This window comes from Coturnix japonica, chromosome 11, assembly GCF_054131305.1.
Source record: "Coturnix japonica strain WE chromosome 11, WE-NBRP24, whole genome shotgun sequence".
NCBI lineage: Eukaryota > Metazoa > Chordata > Aves > Galliformes > Phasianidae > Coturnix > Coturnix japonica.
In genome coordinates, this window is record NC_140673.1 from 27,836,218 (window position 1) to 27,853,539 (window position 17,322).

At 46.3% G+C, this 17,322-nt stretch overlaps 3 protein-coding genes across 7 annotated transcripts in view; 1 reads left to right on the forward strand and 2 right to left on the reverse strand.

Annotated features, from left to right (window-relative positions):
- Positions 1-4: 4 nt before the first annotated feature.
- INSL5 (insulin like 5) lies at positions 5-2,668 on the reverse strand. Of its 2 annotated transcripts, none has more exons than XM_015870786.3 (2): positions 1,231-2,668; positions 5-315 (listed from the first exon to the last, which is right to left on the reverse strand). In XM_015870786.3, exons 1-2 carry the CDS (start codon positions 1,481-1,483, stop codon positions 68-70), a joined length of 501 nt encoding a protein of 166 aa, XP_015726272.2. In that variant the 5' UTR covers positions 1,484-2,668; the 3' UTR covers positions 5-67. The 2 variants fall into 2 exon arrangements, with proteins under 2 accessions (XP_015726272.2, XP_015726273.2); XM_015870787.3 differs by having other exon boundaries at positions 5-312; positions 1,231-1,621.
- On the reverse strand, positions 2,662-16,331 carry DNAI4 (dynein axonemal intermediate chain 4). Its single transcript, XM_085512412.1, has 18 exons — positions 16,165-16,331; positions 15,786-15,909; positions 14,947-15,065; positions 13,778-13,887; positions 13,438-13,594; positions 12,623-12,762; positions 11,751-11,906; positions 11,182-11,373; positions 10,190-10,440; positions 9,029-9,115; positions 7,866-8,017; positions 7,130-7,281; positions 6,835-6,956; positions 6,326-6,424; positions 5,118-5,344; positions 4,412-4,565; positions 3,421-3,497; positions 2,662-3,323 (listed from the first exon to the last, which is right to left on the reverse strand). The coding sequence occupies exons 1-17, from the start codon at positions 16,197-16,199 to the stop codon at positions 3,444-3,446; spliced, it is 2,331 nt and encodes a 776-aa protein (XP_085368538.1). The 5' UTR covers positions 16,200-16,331; the 3' UTR covers positions 2,662-3,323; positions 3,421-3,443.
- The window catches only part of MIER1 (MIER1 transcriptional regulator), a 30,535-nt gene continuing 29,517 nt past the window's right edge, over positions 16,305-17,322 (forward strand). For 2 of the 4 annotated variants that reach the window (XM_015870782.2, XM_015870784.2), the window contains exon 1: positions 17,142-17,270. In XM_015870782.2, coding sequence (XP_015726268.2) covers positions 17,262-17,270 — 9 coding nt within the window. In that variant the 5' untranslated portion in view covers positions 17,142-17,261. Of the gene's footprint in view, positions 16,816-17,141; positions 17,271-17,322 lie in introns of those variants that run through there. The other 2 variants (XM_015870783.3, XM_085512415.1) reach the window with 2 other exon arrangements.

The window sequence follows — 17,322 nt, forward strand, 5'->3', positions numbered from 1 at the left end:
GTGCTTTGCGTCATGATTGCTTTAATGCCTTCAAGCAACGGCCGCAAACCTCCCCAGCAGCGCCGCGTTAGCACAGCAGGCTGATGTCCCTCTCACTGCAGCCCACGCTGCAGCAGGACGTGGTCAGCAGTTTGGCCACCTCGCGCTTCTTGAGCACGGCCACCTTCCTGCTGCGCTGCACGTCGCGCTCCTCCTGGGCCCTGCCCTCCTGGCTCTGCTCATCAGCATCCTCCAGCCCCGCTGCTGCAAACGGGGACATCTCTGAGGAGCCACCGCTCTCCTGGGCCGAGGACGGGGAGCTCTCGCTGCTCTCTGCTGCATGGAATTAGAAGCTGAGAGTTAGAAGTCGCGCCTGTCGGCCTGGTGCTGGTGCACGTCCTTCAGAGGATGGAACTAGAACAGCCCGTGCCTTCCTGAAACACACACATGCTAACGAATCCAGCACCTGAACTCAGGGATGTTCACTTATGGGATGCTTCCAATGACGTGCATTCAAAACACCACGACACACCTGGGCACAAACCCCGGAGCTCACACAGCTGGGTGTTCTGTCTGGCTCCATCCAGCAGCAGAGCTTTCTGCTCCCTGGTAGCACACTGCAGATGGCAATGCTTTTCCTATTGAAAGCTGCTGCTACAACAGCATTGTCCAAGCAGGCAGATGTTATTGCATGGAAAACATGGGAAGCCCCTGCTCCTGTCATTGCCTCATCTATCTGCTTTTTCCTCTAGTCATTGTAATCAGGGTACAGATCTCCAGCAGCGTGTGCAACAGCTGAGTGCAGCACAGCATGGGAAGGTTACTGCAGGGTTTGTGTCTCACATTCTATGCTCTTAGTCCTCATATTCTCCAGTTGTTCATATAGTTTGAGTGGGGAAGAGGCGTGTGCTCCTTGAGATGAAGTGGAACACGTGCTAACTGCAGCAGGGCTCCTGTCTGACGCATACATCTCATAGCACAGGGGGGTCCTGCCATAACCTTGGACCTGGCTGACAGCACCTGGGTCCACACCTTTTCCATTTAGCAGAACAGCAGGTGGAGCTAAGAAAGCAAACCATGAGGGAACACAGAACCCTGTCTGAGGGTGAAGGCTGTGCTGCAGTGCTTGGGATGCACCTCCCAGCACAACACCTGTAGCTGGTTTGCTCCTCCTGAGCCCCAGCCCTGGGATAAGCCCGTACCGCATTAGCTGATAGCAGGGTGATGGGCGATGCGTTAATTAGTACTTACCAAACAGGTACTGGTAATGAGCCAGGTCCCTCTTCCACCGAGAGCCGCCGCAGGTGAAGACGATGGCTCTGACAAAGTCTCTCCCACAGAGCTTCACAGCATTGCCATCCCCTGCCGTTCTGTGCAGCACAGCCAGCAGGCAGAGCGCAGCCAGGGCCAGCAGCGTGCTCCTCATTCTGGGCTGTGGGGCTGGAAGGGCAGCGAAGGAGAGCGCTGTGGGGCTGAGGTGGGGAATGCTGCTGGGAGCTCCCATTTATAGGGGAGGCCCATCCGCTCCACTGGGCAGCAGCTCATTGCAGGGTGACCTCATGTTTGCCAGAACCAATTGTGTTTGTGGTGATGTTTGATGTGCCTCTGGGGTTTGTTTGGGTGTTAAAGATGTCTTAGGATCGTATAACTGTTTTACAGTAGGAATACTTGTAGCGTAACGTGCTTATAGGAAACGGGCTTACATCAGTGCTGTAAACGCATATGTGCAGCAAAAATGTTTATTACATGTTCTGCAGGTAAATGGGTTTCACCTCCATTCACCTCCCTTGCAGCCCGTTGCCCAGCTGTGCCTTGCTCTGTCTGTGATCCCAAACAAAAATGGGAATTGACTCCTTCCATGGGCACCCTCAGTTGTGCACCCCTCATTCTCCCCTGCTTCATCCTCCTCGTGCTGCTGGTAGCTGTGCATCGTGCCTCAGAGCAGGCTGATGAGCACAGGGAGCAAGCTGTGGAGATGCTGTAGTTGTTCCACACCAGGCATCCACAGCTATTTGCTTTGCAGCAGTCTGTGGACAGAGGGCCTCGCTCAGAAGACACAGAGAAGGGGCCAATGGCTCTGGGCAAAGCACAGAACAGCTGAGGATCAGCATCCTGCCAGCCTTTTCCTACTGATAAATAGCCAAAAGGCAGAGTGGAGCAGCTCTGGGACTGGAGGTCAGTGGACCAGTTGTGCTATCGGAGCAGCCCATCCCTGGCTGGATGTTGTTGGCTACTGTTGCTGTAAACTGATAAAAAAATTCCGCAATAAAACGCCTCAAAGAGAAAATTGGGTGATTAGGAGGTCAGAAATTCCGTATTTAAGAACCAATTCTATGATCCTTAGCACTTCCTAGCACCACAAGTGTTTTTCCAGCCCCATAATGTTGCAGTTAATTAGTTTACACGATGTGCAGGGCGAGTTATGGGGCGCTACAGCCTTGAAAGCTCATTTTTTACCAGTAGCATCAGTAAACAGTCATAACCAGCGGTGAAAAATAGCCGGCACAATTTGATCAGCTTTGTAATAATGATTAACGTGTGATTCACCTTAATGCATGTCTTTCTTTGAAATGCACAGATTTGTTTTATGCCCAGGGTAAGCTTGGATGTTGGTTGTAAAATGCACAGAATGTGGAGGGAAGGGCGTGGTAATGCATCCCAAATGGTCTGTAACTTCAGTGATGTGTTTAAACGTCGGGCATTTATTGTGAGGCTAATGAGAAAGTCTGGATGTTCTGAGCATATAAAATACAATCCTAGCTACGTAGTGCTTCCAGGAGCAGCCACTGGCTGCTGATGGGCTGAGCTCCTGTGATGGGGGACCTGAGGAGCTGCAGGTTATGTGCTCATCCTTCCCGTGTTGTTCAGCAGAGAGGTCTCCCAAAGCAGAGATCTGCCTTCTAGAGCTGCAGGAGTCCATTAGACTGTGAGGTTATTCAGATTTGTCAGGTTGAAAAAGCTGGTCCCTAATTCTTCCCAGCTGGGGCAATCTGCAGGTCATGGGAGCACTCAGTGCCTGCCAAAGCTCAGCTCTCACACTCAGCTGCAGTTTATGGGAGGGCAGACAAGAAGGACCTGATGAGAAGTCCATTCATTCACTGTACAGTTTCACAGGGGGAGATATGGATGACAGACAGCCATATTGCAGGACTTTAGATGGATTTAGGGCACGTTCTGGTTCCCAGTAGAGTGGCCTATGCAGGAGGGGACTTGGGGCACTTCTGGTTTGGGGTTGGTTTTGTTTGGTTTTGAGTAACCCAAGGAGAAAAGCCTTTAATGGGGCCTTTCTATGGCCTCATCTGTGCACTGATACAACAGACTGATCATCCAGCAAGGGGGACTTCCTGTGGAAAACACGAGGCATTTAGAAGATATTTCTAACCAGTCCACAAATTAAGAGCACTGAACAGCTCATGATAATGCTAGAAAAATCTTTCCTACTTTTTGGCAGGTGAGAAGTGCTATCATTTATGTACTGGGAATAGAGCGGGACCGATTACATCACGCAAGGCATCAACCTGTAAAACAAGAGGTGAGAAACAGAAATTCAGAAGTGAATTTAAGAAGTACGAGCCCCATTTTGCAAACTGGTAGTGCAAATCCAGTAAGCCAAAACTGAAAGGACCGAGCTCATTAGGCTCCAGATCCTCGTCTGGGCTTCCAGCTCATGCACAGATAGATCCTGCAGGGGGGATCAACCTGCTTTTCTACTACCCAGGATGGCATCACAGTTCTGTGCAGTGAACCATGCGAGAAAGGCCCAGTGGGGCTTTGGTGTAAATTAGCACTGATTTATGCTTGCCATTGATTGGTGGGAGTAAAAGCAGACATGGGGCCCACATCTGATTTCAGTCAGCTTCAGTGCTGTTGCTGATAGTGTTTTGTGGCGGTAGGACAGGAAAAGAACCTGGTTGAAATGCAGTGAAATGGAGAGAAATACCTTTTACTTTTTCCTCTCCTGTCCCAGATGGCAACTCAAGAGGATTAGTAGTGGCTTCTGAAGCAGTGAGGGTAATACAGGGCCACAACGCTGGTGGGTTTGCTGACACGGCTGAGCTGAGGCTATCGTGCTGGTGGCCAGGAGGGGGCACGTTGCTCCCACCTCGCCATCAGGTTCCCTGCCCTTGAGTATATTGGGGCTGTGCCTCCCACTCTGTCCCTGTGCCCTCCCAGCTACAGATGTGGGGAGCCTCTGAGTGTGCAGTCAGCTGAAAACTGAAGTTTGGAGTTAACTTACCTATTCCTTCTGGTTCATGAGGTTTCTATCAGTATGGCATACAGAAGAGCACAAATGGTGTCAGTTTTTAACCTGGTCACCTACTTGTACCTGATGATGCCTCCTAGCTGGATTTTCAATTAAGTTCTGTAACAGCAGCCCCAGTACCAGACGTTCAGGCTCTGAGGACCGCTGCCTCTTCCTGGGGAGTCATACCTCAGTGCAGCTGGAAGCAGCCAGGTTCTGCAGCTCAAACACACCGACTTCTCCTCTGCTGTCTCCCATCAGAAGGCAGTCGGTGTTCTTAGCAAAGAGTACAGATGTGAATTTTGCTTCTGGGTTGGCAAAGCGAGTGATCACAGGGTGCAAGCTGCAAGCCAGTGCATGTGTGAGCTATGATACAGGTAAAGCTGCATTTGCCTGGAGCATACTATTGCTTATGGCCTGGGTGTAATACAGGCTTGAAAACATCACATATTTTGCATTTTGTTCTCTAGATTAGCTCCAAAAGCAATAAATGAGGCAGTGTGTTGTTTTTCTATCAGAACAAATATCCCAGCTGGAACTAACCAGATATTCTTGTTGCCTAAGATCTGTCCTATTGCCTGCTATTGGGGTGTGCTTTAATATTTGTATAATATGACTAAATTGCTTTGTGCTGCCACGAGGCCCAGCAGGTTTCCTGCTCCACTGCTTTCTTTATGCAGTCATTATTAATTAACAGTCCAAACTGGCAGCAGTAGTACCAGGCTGTGGGTTAACAAAGAGCATTGGAAAATGTAATACTTGTATCGGTAGTTAAGTAAGCAAATGACATGGAGCTGTATGATCTGATGACAATACTGACTGAGCAAAAATGTTTAGCCCCTGTGCTCTTAAGTCCATTATTTCAGAACCTTCTTTGAGAAAATTAAGTACTTACATGCTGATGCTAAGGTCCCAGATTTCTACTTTGCTTTCACTAGCTGCTGCAAATATGAAGGTTGATTTTGGAGACCACATGATGTCATGAACAACAGTAGTGGTGGAAGTGAAAGTTAAAATGGGGGTCTGTGAGTTCTGGTGCCATAAAATAACGCTCCAGTCTGCAGAGCAACTCAGGAACATGTCAGTGATGAACGGGTTCCAGGCGACTTTGTACACAGGGCCCTTGGTGTTTGGGAAGAAACAAAACGGAGCTTGGTGTTAGTCTAGAGCTACAGCCTCAAGAGATGGGTTTTAGCAGTGCTCTCTTCTCACCGACCTTTCACAGAAATCCCTCACTGTCCTCCAACCTTAGCAGTAAAACCAGCATTGTTTTGCAGATACCCATAGGAAATTAGAATGCAGCCAATATGGTAAGGCAGATGTATGAGAAACTGGTAATCACAGCCTGAACCTCTGATTAATCAGCTGAGGCAAGTGTGGGGTCAGCTGTGGGAGCACAGTTGAGAGTAATTTAGCTGTGCTCCTGGAAGGGGTGGAGTTTGACTCCACCTCCTCTAGACCTCATTTAAGGGCTGACCACCACTGAGGCAGCATCTCTTGGAGGTTGCTCCCTGGTGGAGATTGCCTTAGCATTTCCCAGTAAAGGCATCCATATCGGTGAGTTTTCCCTTATAAAATAACCTTTTGAATATCTGTTATCATCTTTGTATCATTCCACCTTACAGCAGGAGAGGAAGAAAGCATTCAGCTGACTGACCCTTCCTGAGCTGACGCTGAAAGGACAACTTCTTGGATGGAGCACAGGCTTGTAGAAAAGAGAGGTGCTGTGCTATTGAAGTTCTGCCACCTCCCTCCCATCCCACCTCCCCCCCCCAGAGATAAAGCTATTTAACTCTGATTTCCAGGACAATCAGATTACTGATTGTTCTCTTTAAATAATGCTGGAACTAAAGCTTTAGAACAGTTTATACTAGAAGCTTTGATACGTTAGTTTAAGAAAATAATAAAATGCTTCTAATGTAGAAAGTAATCCTGTAAGTAGATGATGCTTTTTGCTATGGGAACTCATTCCTAATTTAAGAAAAGAAGTTGAGGTTTCTTTTGTTACAAGTGTTTTGTTTAGGAAATAAAAGAAACCATTAAATTGGTGAAGTTAATTGAATGCTGTTTCTGCTGTCACTAGTTTTTCTGTGCATCTCTCACCTTGTGTCCTCTGTATGTCTTTAGAAACTGCTTATTGAATGAACGTGAACATTTGTGAATGAGACCCTCTTCTGTTCCAGCAAGATAAAGATAAGTGTCCTGAAATAAAGGTAAAACATCCTAAGCTGGGTTAACCTACCTCTCGCTTCTATGAAAGTATGTAAAGGACTATGTGGGTATTGGTGGTACTCGGCAGAGCTCAGGTGGAGCTGCCAGGATGCTGTGCTTTGGGCTGCCTGTGTGTGTTGCAAAGATGGATCTGCAGTGGGTCCAGCGGTGCCAGAATCAATATTCACATACAGGGATGAGTTTCTTTGTTTCCATATCACCCCCTTTGGAATAAACTGTTACTAGTTAAGAAGCAATTTGTTTCAAAGCTGTATTGCCTTTAAATTGCAGTGCCAAATCCTGGACTAGTGCATGTCAAGGCAACTCCAAAGGAGGCTCTGACCTCTGCTGCATGGTTATTCTGAATAGCCCTTCAGCCAGGATGGACTTTGTGAGCTTACCTTCGGATGGAAGTCAAAGCACATCCCAGCTGCCCATTGGGATATAGGAGTTTCACTTTCCCTTTCTTTCTCACTTGGTAAGTTTTTCTTCTTTTTTCTTGTTCGTTTTATTTTCATCAGATCTGTGCAATTAGCAAGAGGTTTTGTCAGACAGATATGAGTTATTCATAGCACCATCAGATGCTTACAGCTCTTAAATGTTTTGTATATGATAACTATGTATAAATATCAGCATGTGAAATAAAAGAAGTAATAGTCACTTCAGGTATTAGCTCTGTGCAGGGGAAACACTTACCAATGCCACCTAGTCCCTCCTGTATAAGCCACTGGGTTATTCGGCCATCTGCTGAGATAGAGATTAATCTCTCCCTCTTGATACCTTTGCCTATGTCACACTGCACCCACTTCAGTTGCCATACAGGACCTGTATGTTTAGCAGGACATTCCCTGGGATAAAAAAATGCGAAGATAAACCACATATCAACAAAGTCAAGACGACACTTCTAAAGAAGAACTGATTTCCTGTTTTGTATTGCATGATAAGTATTATGACAAACGCTATTCAGCTTTTCATAAAAACATAGAAGTGTACATATCTCCTAATGTTCTGTTTACATTGGGACGTATTTATTTTACCAGACATGTTTTGTATTCAGTTCTGAGTGTTTATAAAGGAATTTCTAGCCAGAACTAGAAAATAATGACAGAAGTTGGAAATGAAAAATGATTCAACATCTGTGAGTATTCACGAGCCTTTACTATTATCATAGAATCAAAGAATGGCCTGGGCTGCAAAGGCCCACAGTGCTCATCCAGTTCCAACCCCCTGCTGTGTGCAGGGTCACCAACCAGCAGCCCAGGCTGCCCAGAGCCACATCCAGCCTGGCCTTGAATGGCTGCAGGGATGGGGCATCCACAGCCTCCTTGGGCAACCTGTGTTTGTCACACACCAAAAAACAAATGATGAATATTCACAGCTGAGAAGGTAAGACATGACCGAGGTAGGAGGTGGCAGCATATTGTAACCTTACCCACTGTGGAAAACTGTAGTGGAGTCAGAACTCTGTACGTTGTAGACCACGATGATACCACTGTACATCCCAACTGCTAAAAGGTTTGGGATTGCCATAGAAAAATCCAGTGTAGTAACATCATGCTCACATTGGAAAGTACGCTCTGGCCACTGACCGGTAGAGAAACACAAGAATATTTTTAGTTAGTTTCTTAATTTACGTTAAGCTTCTCAATATGGGATACTGAACTGGTAGGTAGTTCTGAAAACCCAAGTGCTGGTGGCCAGGGTGGGTGCCTCTACACAGAAACTGGCTGTGTTCTAAGTGATTCAGTTTATTATTTCTTGCTGCAACTGATAAAGTTTGGGGGTGGAAATGAGGACTATGCAGCAATATGGTACTGTAAAGTAAGTCAGATGAGCCTTCTCCAAACCAACTAACTAGAAATCAAGTTCTCTAAGATTCAGTGATAGGAGTATACTGGTGTGTTAGAAAGTTCCTCCAATTGTTTTCTGTCTTGCAATCAGAAGGCAAGTGCCTTGCTAATTACAGTAATTTAGTTGAAGGTACAATTTAATTGCTTTGGGTAAAATGTAAAACACAATTTTCACGTTGTTCTTCTGTGTTGCCAAAAACTGATTCTGCTCCATTGTAACTTTAAACCCTTTAAGTCATGGAGCTCCTGAAAAGGGAGACGGTGAAGTGCTGGTTTGCAAGGAGCTGTGCTGCAGTGTGAGCACCAGCTCTTACTCCTTCACTGTAAGCATTTCAGGACAGCAATACATGTTTCATTCTTTTTTTTTTTTTCTCTGCTCTGATGTAGGATTTCATTATACAACAGAAAATGGATTGGAAAGGATAATCCTTAAATTTAAAACACAGATGCATTGTAATCAGAAATTACAAGCACTGAACAAATGGTGTATAGGTTTAGAAAAACAAAGAAGTAATTTGATTTACCCCATCCTGCAGGCACACAGCTGAGTACTGCAGTCAAAATTGGTTTTCCAGAATGGTGTGGTTTGGGCTCCCAAATTTAGCTTTATTTGCCAGTTCTTTGCTTTTGGTCTTTGTTTTTGGAGGTCTATTTTTATTTCATTTTCTTAAGGGGGAAATGAATGAAGCAGAAGCAGTACAGCAGATAAAAGCAGAGAAGAAGACAAAATCAATGCTTCTGTTACCATTGGGTTCTTCAGCGACCAGCAGCATGCCAAGCCTTCCTTCTGTTCTTTAAAATCAAACGCTCCATAACCAACAGCTAAAAGATCCTAAAACCACAGATTAACAGGCAGATCACAGTTTAACTTCACATTCAGTTTTATATTTCTAAAAGGAACCTTTCTGCTAACAGTGGTCCGAGTGCAAAGCTTGGAAACATGTTTGTGTTCTATGCAAGCAGAACCTAACACAAGAACAGAATTTCTAGAGAACTGGAAACTGGTTGAATGAAAAGAGTGTTGATAGTCACTATCAGTTGTTTGCTGCCCTTTCACCTCCTAAGGCCATCTAAAAAATGTGCCTTGCTAAAGATGAGTGTACAGCATTCTATGACCTTAAATGTGCAGTCTTTAATAGGACGTGTCACAGCAGTTGCATTTCTCTTTCCTGTTTTTAGTTGTAGAACCAGCTTCAGTGGTTGCCTCGAACTCTTAACTTTCAGCTGTTGATGATACATTTAATTCTGATATCTGATACATTTAATTCCCTACTTCCCATAAAGAAGAGTAAAGAAACAGCAGTAAGACTTTAGTCTTCAGCTTCATTCAAGTTTTTTTGTTTTTTGTTGTTTTTTTTTTCCTATGTGAAACAACCAGTTGGTGAAGCTAACACTTAAAATGCAGGTATTTGTTTGCTCTAAAATTTTAACACTGCAGTACATAAGTGTCCAACTCTACACAGACCTTTAGATGTTATATTAACCTTATGACATGGTCATTATATTATCTTTCTTCCCATGGAGCAATCATAGTGGATTTGTTTCTCCTCAGTCCCTGCTTTTTACCTTTCTTCTGCACATTATTTTTGTTGAGGCCGTAAGAGAGCTCTGTTGGGAAAGTTTCAATTTCAACTTCCCATTCAGACAAGGTTTATTCTCTCAATGCTGTTGGTCAGGCGACCACCTACGATGTATGTAGGACTGATTAAAGCTGTTGGGATACAATTGTAGCAGAAGCCTAATGCAGCTGTCCAGCCTGAGGAATAAGGCAGCAAGGATGAAATACAACCAACCTGACTGGGAATGTGTGCAAAAGTGTATCTAAAAAAAAATCAGGAATTTATTTACACTGAAAATTATGTAGACATTTTACAGACAGCTTAGAAGAAGTTATTTGTTAGCTCACCAAGTTTACTTTGCTCCAAGCCATGCTGCTCACATTGTGCTGGTGAGTTAAATCACATCTATAGCACCACAGTTGTTCCAAACTGGGAGATACCATATCTTCTGAGGTTTCATTTATCTCTGATAGAATTGAGGGGTCAGTAAGTGTTTCCTTCTGCTCTTCCTTATCCATCTTCTCCTTGTCATGCTCTTCCTGCTCAGCTTCATTTATAGCACCTGATGTGCTGTCAGCCCCTGATGTGACAGCAGGATCTAAAATGCATAAATAGAGTAGAATCTGAGTAGTAACACTTCATTTAGTTAACTTCAGTTGGTCACAACAGAAGAAAAATCTGCACTTTCAGCAAATATATTTCAGAAGAAAAGAAAAAGGAAGAACTGAGGAATTAAGACACCTTTACTACTAAAATAGTAGCTAAGGTAGGGACAGAGAAAATGGCAGTTATGTTCAAGGCACTTCAAGTTTTTTCACAACTCTCTATACTATGGAAAGATATGAAATAGTAATGGTAGTCTGATTTCTTCAGATAGACTATATATATATATATATATATATATGTGTGTGTGTATATATATATGTAAGTATATTGGAACTCCTGCTAAAGGTACAGTCCTACTTAGCTCTTGGGCCCAGGTAATGCCTGTTACAGACTTCAGTGGCCATATGTTGTTAGACACCTAACAGGCTGAATGAATCTCTATCTTAGCTGGCAGGAAATAATCCTGACTGATATTTTGAGGTCTCGGTTTGCTGCAATAAGGAAAATGAGCCAGCTCAGAATTCATGAATTCAGTTCTTCCTCCAAGTATTGTAGGAACGTCTGTTACGGAGTGTATAAAGCTGCCCCATTCAGGCTAATGTCTCATAAACTTTTGTCTGTTTCTTAAATGGTTGGTCATCTGTGAAGACTTTCAATGAGAGAGATATTTCTTTGATTCTCAATAGCATACAAAGCCCTGTGATGAAAATGGGGTTGCTGGTAAGAAACTAACCTATAAGGACAGGAATCTGTCGATAAACTGCAAGTTGGGGTTGAAAAATATTCTCCATCAGAATCCTCTCCATGAAAAATAAATTCTGCTGAAAGTTTTCTGATCTTAATGTAGCCTCCGTGTGGCATTTCTCCTCCTGGTGGGCTCTGGCAAGACCAGCACTTTCCAAAGTGGTCGTAGAAGTTATGCTGCCTGACAACAGGTAAGATCAGAAAATATGGTTTTAACATGATACTATTATGCACATAAAAGTGGAAGGGATGAGGTGTCTCTTCCTCCCCCTAAAAAAAAGCAGAGAAAAATCTATCAACATCAAAACAATACTTCCACTATTTCCACCTTTGTCTTGCTTTATTTATTTATCTTTGTTGTTCAAATATTCAACATAATGAGATATGTCTCGATGCTTTACATGATTTATGTCTTTCTTCTACTATCTAAAGTAATTGGTATCATCAAATTTTGTCACTTTGTGTCCTTGCTGAAGATCAGTAATGAAAACATATGTTATGCACCGTTCGGAAGGATGAAAAAGCTGAAGAAATATAAACCTCCCAGAAAAATGTTACCTCCCTCAGCAGCTGCAGGTGCTGTAGCCTGCTCTTCAGTCATACTAGAGGTGCTCCGCTTCTCATCTGGGGCTCCGCTGCCTTCTGCTTCTGAGGTAGGTTCTACTTGTGATGTGTTACAAGAATTGTAGAAGTCCCAAGAAGTGACCACTATCCCTAGAAATGAGTTACGCCATATTATGTAAGCCTCTTGTTATCAAGAGCTGCAGCTGAGCAAAGATATACTTTTTATGCCATACACCCAACTGTTTAGCAGAGGGGCTTCAAAACTGAGACTCAGACAGCAACCTTGTCTGTGTGTGACTGGCTCTTCAAACATGGGTTGGAATGAGCTCTGCTGGTGCTGAAGGCACACAAAAGGGGAAGATACATTTTCAGACCAGAAAATATTTATTTTACTTCCCCTTTTGATATATTGTCTTCTTTTCCACTCATTTTCTACTAAAGAACACAGAGATGTTTAGAATAGCATTCCCCATAGTTTTCTTTGGCCTCCCATGTAAATGTATCCATAGTGAGGCAAATCTCAGTACCCGTATCCAAAACTTTGATAATCCTATACAATAGTCTCAGAGCCTTGAGCTTGTAAAGCTATTTTGTAAAGTTGCATTTTACTACGAGGCTTCCACAACTTTCTGCTTTCCTCAGGATTTTAAGTGTTAGAACAAAGGTTCTCTTCTTTGCATTATGGCAAGTCGAAATAGAAAATAGCACCACTGAAAACTTAGGAGAGAAAAAAGAGAAACCACATCCTTTTATATTTCAAGAGCATAGTATAAACAAAGTGTCATAAAACCCAACTGGTAAGGAAACTGTGTTGTAAATGGGAGACTGCTTTTGTTTAATACCCTTTCTATAAGGTCAGAGTTTACCTTTATCTTCCATGATGATTTTGTCACACTGTATTTTCTTGTTCTTTGCAGCTCCATTAACAGTTTGCATCATTCTCTCTACAAAGCGATCGTTACCAGGTCTGTTTTTGCAAACCTCAGCATAAATCTTATTACGCTCCCTTGAAAAGAAAATAAGTGGATATTGACTTTCTGAAGAACATTTGCATTCAGCTTCTCAAATTATGTAACCGCAAGTTGATGAGAAAACTTTGCTCCATGTCATATGTTTATTTCTTGGGGGTTTTTTTTGTGTGTGTGTGTTTAGAGATTTTGTTTCATTCCATATATCATCTTTCAGCAGCTGCTTCCCACCTTGTGATGCTGTTCTAGAGCAGAAAAGCAGAGAGGGGCTTTAGTAAAAATCCCCACTCCAACTACTTTTGGTCTTTGGTGGAATCTGGTTCAGAATTATGAGACTCTCATCACTTAGAAATGAAGGGCAGTGCATACAAAAGACAAAAAGGAATTAGTAGGAATCCGTTTCATCCAGCACTCAGGACTGTAGGAATGGTCAGTGGGAACTGTGGGGTTTTTCTGTTTTCTGAGTCTTAATATCCTGACAGCAGATATTGGATTATACCAGGCCTTAATCCACCAGCAGTTTGCTGCACCTGGGAGGAGTCACTCTCTGTCCCCATGCAGCCTAGTATGGATTCAGACAAAAATGAGTGGCAAACTGGAGCATTCAAAACACCAAACGCATCTGTGAGCTGCCTGTGTGGGTCTCTGTGGTCAGGAGAAATTAGGTTTGCTGAGTATAATATATGCATGTATGCAATTGCAAGTATACATACTCAACTCTTGCAGCATCTTCTGATTCTACAGACATCAGAAGAGGTGACAAGTCCAACATCCAGAGAGTTTCTGTCTCTGTGAGATAAATATCCACTCTCTTGTCTAAGTCTTCTTCTGTCAGTTGTTCTTTTATCTCCTCTTGCCTCACCTGTACATCTGACATGTTACAGGAGGTTAACAAGCAAAACTTTTTCTTCTCTCACTTCAGAAGAAGGCAAATTAATTCTGCAGGTATCATAATAAGCAGGAGCCAAAACCTGTGAGGCCCTGGGTGTCTCACAAGTCTCAGTGCTCCAAAGAACAGTTTAGGTCTATAATTATACAGTGTATATTCCTTACCAGGTAAGCTAACAGCAGTATCTTGCTGGGAGCCAGGTTCTGCTATTCCATCTAGCGTGGACTCTGCTACTGACATGGTTGATTCAGAAATTGTGCTGCTTCCACATGTCCTTCAATAACAAAGAAATTAGCTGAAATGGTATGTGTGAGTCCAGACACAGAGTGCTACAAAAACAGCAGTGTTGTTTTCAGGATAAACCACAGAGGACTTTGTGAGAGCATGTACAGGAATGCTTGCCTTGTAAAAGAAGTCATAGAAGGCTTTGCAAAGAAATAATGAAAAGGAATGAAAAATACTTAAAAAGGAAGAATTCATCCAACAGCATATCCTGAGGCACTAAATAGGCGATGGAAAAGAGGCTGTTGAGCTCTCAGATTCATTCTTAGCATATAATAATGTGACACGTTGGTTACCTGCTGGGTGATAACACATACATAGGGAGAGCACAGTTCTCCACTGGAATTAAGATCCTCTGGGGCTTTACATGTGCTGAACCATCTTTGAAATGCACAGAAAGCTCAAAAACATAATATAGTGAAGAGCTGCAAATGCTCCTTCTCAGCTTTATGTTCTTGCTCAGGGAACTGGAACACAATCTTCTTTATTTTTGAGATAGTGCTTTGTCACATACTTGTGTATAGGTTCTAATCTAACTGTGTTTGCAGGCCTAATCCTTACAAAACCTGTAGGGTGGAGGTCTGTGTTTCTGTACTGTGACCATCTCTAAAAATGGTCCATTCTGCAGAGTTACATAGAAAACCATGCATTAGGAAGAAGAATTTGAATGCAGTGAGAAATATTACAGCAGCATGTGGTGCAGTGTGCTTTCAACTGCATGTATGAGCATTTCAGCAAATACTTCTTGCACAGAATCAGTCTCAGCCACAAGTAATGATAAATTCCACCTGCTCTGTTTGTTACTATGCCTCAGATTTCAAAGCATGACTATGACAGGTAAACGTGTGTGTTTTAGCAACACAGTATTAACACTGTATCGTTATCCCATCTCTTGTTCCATCTGAAGAGCAGATTTGTGACTGCTACAGGACAGATGTCTGTGAGATACAAATGAGGAGACAGCAACTAATGAACTAACATTGAGTGTGGGGCTACAAAGCCATCATCCTCTCCTGATGACTGATGTACAGAGACAGGGAGAGAAACTGACCCTGGGGCCCCCGAGTGACTGGTCGATGCCAGGAGCTTGCTTTGTTTGGGTGCAGCAGTTTTTGGATCTGGATGGAAGAGCGGACGGGGTGTCACATCGTTTCCTTCGTCATCAAAAACCTGAATAAGTATTTAAATAACAATAGCAATGTCACTGTCTTCTCAAAGCAAATGGCAGTCATGACACGTGCAACATTTCATCTTATCTTGAACAGAAAGACCCCAGTCCAGGCAGGACACAGATGTATTCACCCTCCTTGACAGAACAGGCAACCCTGTTGTGCAAATGGTGCCTAATATACACCACCAACATGAGCAAAGAGGAACTGATTCCCTCTTTTCCTTTAGGACTCAGTCTTGAAAGGACTGTCATCTGTGCTTGGGTCTCCCTCTTGGGACCTCAAGGATCGTGTAGTTCCAACCCCCTGCCTGGCAGGGCCACCAAACATGCACATTTACTAGATCAGGTTGCCCAGGGCCCCGTCCAACCTGGCCTTGAACACCTCCAAGGACGGGGCATCCACAACCTCCCTGGGCAGCCTGTTCCAGGGCCTAACCACTCTCCTAGTGAACAACTTCCCCCTAACATCCAACCTAAATCTTCCCTCTTTTAACTTAAAACCATTTCCCCGTGTCCTGCTATTGTCAGCCTTTAAAGGCACTGTCCAACCCAGCTGGTTCTGTGGGTTATTTCAGAGCGGACTCAACTCTTGGATCTTTTCCTTCCCCCACAGCTCTTCAGCTCCAGCCCTGCCTTTATTTCCCCCTTCTGTCCCCACAGCGTTTATACTCCACATGACCCCATTGAAGGCGTTGTGGTTCCATTGCTCACAGTCTCACCCTCACATCTCGCTCCCTGTTCTCCTGTGCTGCCCGCTGTCCCGCTGTGTGGCCGCTCAGTGCCGCTCTGCTGCCTGCGACGCTCACCTTGCGGCTGCCAATGGCCCTCAACGGGTATCTCAACCTGAAACCAGAAGGTTTTAAATCACAGAATACAATCAATAGAATATGATGAACCACATCAGCTGTTCTTTAGTTTTCACTCAGACCGCTCAGGATGATCTAGTAGCAGGGTATGCAGCAGTGAAGGAGGAACGTAACCCCCTCAGACAGGTCGCTTGGCGGCCGAGGGGCCGTGTCAGCAGTAGGGAGGAGGGCAGGGCTGTGGTGGAGCAGCATGTCTGGAGCTGGCACCCGCTAGTTCCTCTCACTCACTCACACGGACAAGCGCCGCTTTCCTCCCGGGCCCAACATGGCGGCGCCGCTCGGCGGGGCACCGCGTCGCGCGGTAACAACGGCAACGCGCCCAAAGACGCGGCGAGACGATTGGCTGCCAAGGCCGGCGCCGCCGATAGGTCCCGCCCGTCCCGCTCTCCTGGCGCCCGCCAGGCCCGATCAGAGCGCGGCGGCGCGTCCCGCCCGTGCCCGGCAGGGTTCGCTCGGTGCCCGGCGGGGCTGGGCCTGCGGGCCGCCCCCTGCCCGCCCCGGGGCTCCTCCCCGCCGGCAGGGCCGGGCAGCGCCGGTCCCGCTTTGTCACCGAAGCACAAAGGTTGGCGGCGGCGGCTCCCTCCGGCCCCGGGCTCCGTGGGGTTCCGTTCACACGGTGCTGCGAGCATCGCCCCGCGGGGCCGCTCCCGAAGTGCCGAGCCACAATGCGGCATCCCCAGCGCCGGCAGCGGCCGTGACGGTTCGTACCGCGGCACCTGCGCCCTAAGGCGGCCCGACCGGCTGCACCGCGCACGGGAACGGCCCGAGGGGCAGCGCGAGGAACGGCCGCGTGCCGGGTTTGTTTCCCGTCCCGCAGGATCCCGCAGCCCCGCACAGCGCTGCGCCCGGCACCGCGGGGCGACGACGCCTCCCGAGCCCCAACGTGAGTAACAACGGCGGGAGCGCGGTTCGCTCGGTGCGGAGCCGCGGCCGGACCGTGTGTGCCCGGTGTGCGGCACCGTGTGTGCCCGGCGGGCGGCCCCGTGTCGGGCAGCAGCCGGCTCCTTCATTACCGCTCCGGGACCGGGAGGGCGGCGCCGGCGGGACGGGCCGAGGGGGCGGGGCCTGGAGAAATGTGGGCGGGGCGTACGCCGTGATTGACAGCTGAGCTGAGCGCGCGTGCGATTCCCCCCGTGCCCCCCCCCTCCCGTTCGTTACGCGGTGACGTCCCGCGTCGCGCCGCCCGGCCCCGCCCCGCCCCGCCCTCCCGCCGCTCCCCGCCGCCGCGCAGCCCGCGACCCTCCGCCGCCGCTTCCTCCTGCTCCGCCCGGCTGCGATGTGACCGACCCCTCCCCGGCCCGGCCCCGCCGTCCCTCCCGCGCAGCGAACATGGCGGAGGTGAGCGCTCGGCGGCGGACGGGCGGGGACCGGCCCGGGAACTTGTTGCGCG